This window comes from Danio aesculapii, chromosome 15 (assembly GCF_903798145.1).
Source record: "Danio aesculapii chromosome 15, fDanAes4.1, whole genome shotgun sequence".
Taxonomy (NCBI): domain Eukaryota; kingdom Metazoa; phylum Chordata; class Actinopteri; order Cypriniformes; family Danionidae; genus Danio; species Danio aesculapii.
In genome coordinates, this window is record NC_079449.1 from 2,788,060 (window position 1) to 2,793,059 (window position 5,000).

Below are 5,000 nucleotides of genomic sequence, written 5' to 3' on the forward strand. Positions count from 1 at the left end.
TGTTCTCACTTGTTTAATTTTTTTGCTTATAGCACTTAAGCCATTCTATTCTATTTTAATCTATTCTATTCTGTTAATCCAGTCTGTTATTTTCCTTTTCATTTTTTTACACTACTGTACTCATTGCTATCAAGTCTAAAATGTACTGGTTCTGAAGAAGTCACTATTCTATTCTATTCTATTCTATTCTATTCTATTCTGCTAATCCAGTCTGTTATTTTCTATTTTATTCTTTTTACACTACTGTACTTATTTCCATCTAGTCTAAAATGTACTAGCACTGAAGAAGTCTCTATTCTGTTCTATTCTGTTCTATTCTGCCTGTTTTATTAGGCCAATTCATTCTATTATTGTCGATCATTCTTTTTTTCTCTGCTGTTCTCACTTGTTTAAAATGTTTTGGTTTATAGCACTTAAGCTATTCTATTCTATTTTAATCTATTCTATTCTGCTTATCCAGTCTGTTATTTTCCTTTTCATTTTTTTACACTACTGTACTTATTGCTATCAGGTCTAAAATGTACTGGTACTGAAGAAGTCTCTATTCTATTCTATTCTGCTAATTCAGTCTGTTATTTTCTATTTTATTCTTTTTACACTACTGTACTCATTTCCATCTAGTCTAAAATGTATTAGCATTGAAGAAGTCACTGTTCTATTCTATTCTATTGTGCCTATTCTGTTATATTCTGCCTGTTTTATTAGGCCAATTCATTCTATTATTGTCGATCACTCTTTTTTTTTTTCTCAGCTGTTCTCACTTGTTTTAATTTAGTTTATTTATAGCACTTAAGCCATTCTATTCTATTCTAATTCATTCTTTTTACACTACTGTTCTCCTTGTGATCAAGTCTAAAATGTACTGGAACTTAAGTCACTTCTATATTCTTTCACACCTGGTTGTGATTTTTCTTTTTTGGTTTGTTTCTTTATAGCACTGCGGTCATTATTCAGGTCTAGTGTATTCCGCCTGTTGTATTAGGCCAATTCAGTCTATTATTATTATCTATTTTCTATATCATTCTCTTCCTCTTTTTCACACCTAGTTCTGAATTTTCTTGTTTGTAGCACTGAAGTCATTATTCTATTCTTTTCTATTCTATTCTGCTAATCCAGTCTGTTATTTTCCTTTTCATTCCTCTTGCACTACTGTAATTTCCATCTAGTCTAAAATGTTCTGGCGCTGAAGTCTACTCTATGCTTTTTATATTCTGCTAATCCACTTAGTTATTTTCTAGTTCATTCTTTTTTTAATCTACTGTTCTCTCATCCGTTCTGTTATTTTCTATTCTATTCTTCTAATACAGCATTTTTTCCTATTGATTTTTTTTTTCAGCTCTACTGTTCACGCATCCATCTATTCTAGACTCGTTTTATATCATTTTCACTTGTCTGGACTAGATGGAGAGATTAGAATAGAATAGCATAGAAACCCGTCAGAGCAGCAAAACATAAAATGCCTGTCTAGAATAGATGAATAGAATAGAATAGAATAGAATAGAATAGAATAGAATAGAATAGAATAGAAGACAACAGAATATCACAGAAACACGTCAGAGCAGCAAAACATTAAATGCCTGTCTAGAATAGATGAATAGAATAGAATAGAATAGAATAGAATAGAATAGAATAGAAGACAACAGAATATCACAGAAACACGTCAGAGCAGCAAAACATTAAATGCCTGTCTAGAATAGATGAATAGAATAGAATAGAATAGAATAGAATAGAATAGAATAGAATAGAAGACAACAGAATATCACAGAAACACGTCAGAGCAGCAAAACATTAAATGCCTGTCTAGAATAGATGAATAGAATAGGATAGAATAGAGTAGAATAGAGTAGAATAGAATAGAAGACAACAGAATAGCACAGAAACACGTCAGAGCAGCATAACATAAAATGACTGTCTAGAATAGATGAATAGAATAGGATAGAATAGAATAGAATAGAATAGAAGACAACAGAATAGCACAGAAACACGTCAGAGCAGCATAACATAAAATGACTGTCTAGAATAGATGGATAGAATAGGATAGAATAGAGTAGAATAGAATAGAAGACAACAGAATAGCACAGAAACACGTCAGAGCAGCATAACATAAAATGACTGTCTAGAATAGATGGATAGAATAGAACAGAATAAAATACAACAGAATAAAATGGAATAGAACAGAATAAAATAGAATAGAACAGAATAGAATAGAACAATTAAACGGAATAGAATAAAATAGAATAGAACAGAATAGAACAGTTTAAATGGAATAGAATAAAATAGAATAGAATAAAATAGAACAGAGTAGAACAATTAAATGGAACGGAATAAAATAGAATAGAATAAAATAGAATAAAATAGAATAGAACAATTAATCGAAACATAATGAAATAGAACAGAATAAAATAGAACAATTAAACAGAACAGAATAAAATAGAATAGAATAGAATAAAATAGAATAGAACAGAATAGAATAGAACAATTAATCGAAACATAATGAAATAGAACAGAATAAATAGAACAATTAAACAGAACAGAATAAAATAGAATAGAATAGAATAAAATAGAATAGAACAGAATAGAATAGAACAATTAAACGAAACATAATGAAATAGAACAGAATAAAATAGAACAATTAAACAGAACAGAATAAAATAGAATAGAATAGAATAAAATAGAATAGAACAGAATAGAATAGAACAATTAATCGAACATAATGAAATAGAACAGAATAAAATAGAACAATTAAACAGAACAGAATAAAATAGAATAGAATAGAATAAAATAGAATAGAACAGAATAGAATAGAACAATTAAACGGAACATAATGAAATAGAACAGAATAAAATAGAACAATTAAACAGAACAGAATAAAATAGAATAGAATAGAGTTAGAATAAAATAGAATAGAACAGAATAGAATAGAACAATTAAACGGAATAGAATAAAATAGAATAGAATAAAATAGAATAGAACAGAATAGAATAGAACAATTAAACGGAACATAATGAAATAGAACAGAATAAAATGGAATAGAACAGAATAGAACAATTAAATGGAATAGAATAAAATAGAACAGAATAAAATAGAATAGAACAGAATAAATGGAACAATTAAACAGAACAGAATAAAATAGAATAGAATAAAATAGAATAGAATAGAACAATTAAACTGAACATAATGAAATAGAACAGAATAAAATAGAATAGAACAGAATAGAACAATTAAACGGAACAGAATAAAATAGAATAGAACAATTAAATGGAATAGAATAAAATAGAATAGAATAAAATAGAATAGAACAGAATAAAATAGAACAGAATAGAATAGAACAATTAAACGGAACAGAATAAAATAGAATATAATAAAATAGAATAGAACAGAATAAAATAGAATAGAACAGAATAAAATAAAACAGAATAGAACAGAACAGAATAGAACAATTAAACTGAACATAATGAAATAGAACAGAATAAAATAGAATAGAACAGAACAGAATAGAACAATTAAACTGAACATAATGAAATAGAACAGAATAAAATAGAATAGAACAGAACAGAATAGAACAATTAAACTGAACATAATGAAATAGAACAGAATAAAATAGAATAGAACAGAATAGAACAATTAAACGGAATAGAATAAAATAGAATAGAACAATTAAATGGAATAGAATAAAATAGAATAGAATAAAATAGAATAGAACAGAATAAAATAGAACAGAATAAAATAGAATAGAATAAAATAGAATAGAACAGAATAGAATAGAACAATTAAACAGAACATAATGAAATAGAACAGAATAAAATAGAATAGAACAGAATAGAATAGAACAATTAAACGGAACAGAATAAAATAGAGTATAATAAAATAGAACAATTAAACAGAACAGAATAAAATGGAACAGAATAAAATAGAATAGAACAGAATAAAATAAAACAGAATAGAACAGAATAGAATAAAATGGAACAGAATAGAATAAAGGCTACGCAGTGGTGCAGTAGGTAGTGCTGTGGCCTCACAACAAGAAGGTCGCTGATTCGAGGCTCGGCTGGGTAAAACATAGAGCAGAATAGAACAGAATAGAATAGAATGTGATTCTACTGAGTGGGTGGAGCTAAAGATCTATGTCAGTGCACATTGAGTGATTGGTGAAATTTTTGTATAGCATCACGGTTGATGTATTTTTCTGGAATAATTCTGCTAAGTTTTAATGAAAGTTGAACAAACACACATCCATTAATAACCTCAGAGCTCACAGTAGCTTTGGCTGTAAACATAAGCACCTTATTGTTAAATCAATCACAATGTGTATTTTGCAGGCGGTTGTGCGATCATGGTTGCTTGAGTACATGTAAAGATCCAGTTCTCTGTCTGAATTGCTGAGTGAATATGAATATTTTATGTACTGATTTATTGATGATGTATTGAATAATGCTTTTACTCATGTTGTTGTCGTTTTTCTCTTTCTCTCAGTTAAATGTTGAGGACAGAACCGACATGTTACCAAAATCCAGACGAGCTCTCACCATTCAAGAGATCGCAGCACTGGCCAGATCTTCACTTCATGGTACACACACACACACACACACACACACACAGAGACAAACACAGTGACAGACACACAAACACAGAGACACGCATTCGCACACAGACATACATACATACACACACACACACACACACACACAAACAGAGACAAACACAGTGACACGCGCACACACACAAACACAGAGACACGCATTCGCACACACACACACACACACACACACACACACACACACAGACAAACACAATGACACGCACACACACAAACACAGAGACACGCATTCGCACACAGACATACATACATACACACACACACACAGAGACAAACACAGTGACACGCACACACACAAACACAGAGACACGCATACACACACACACACACACACACACACACACACACACACACACACACACACAGACAAACACAGTGACACACACACACACAAACACAGAGA

The 5,000-nt window shown here is 29.9% G+C and overlaps 1 protein-coding gene across 1 annotated transcript in view; it reads left to right on the forward strand.

Annotated features, from left to right (window-relative positions):
• Positions 1-4,479: 4,479 nt before the first annotated feature.
• fam131ab (family with sequence similarity 131 member Ab) overlaps positions 4,480-5,000 on the forward strand; it is a 10,859-nt gene continuing 10,338 nt past the window's right edge. The window contains exon 1 of the mRNA XM_056474199.1: positions 4,480-4,567. Within this exon, the coding sequence (XP_056330174.1) occupies positions 4,498-4,567 (70 nt within the window). The 5' untranslated portion in view covers positions 4,480-4,497. The remainder of the gene's footprint in view (positions 4,568-5,000) is intronic.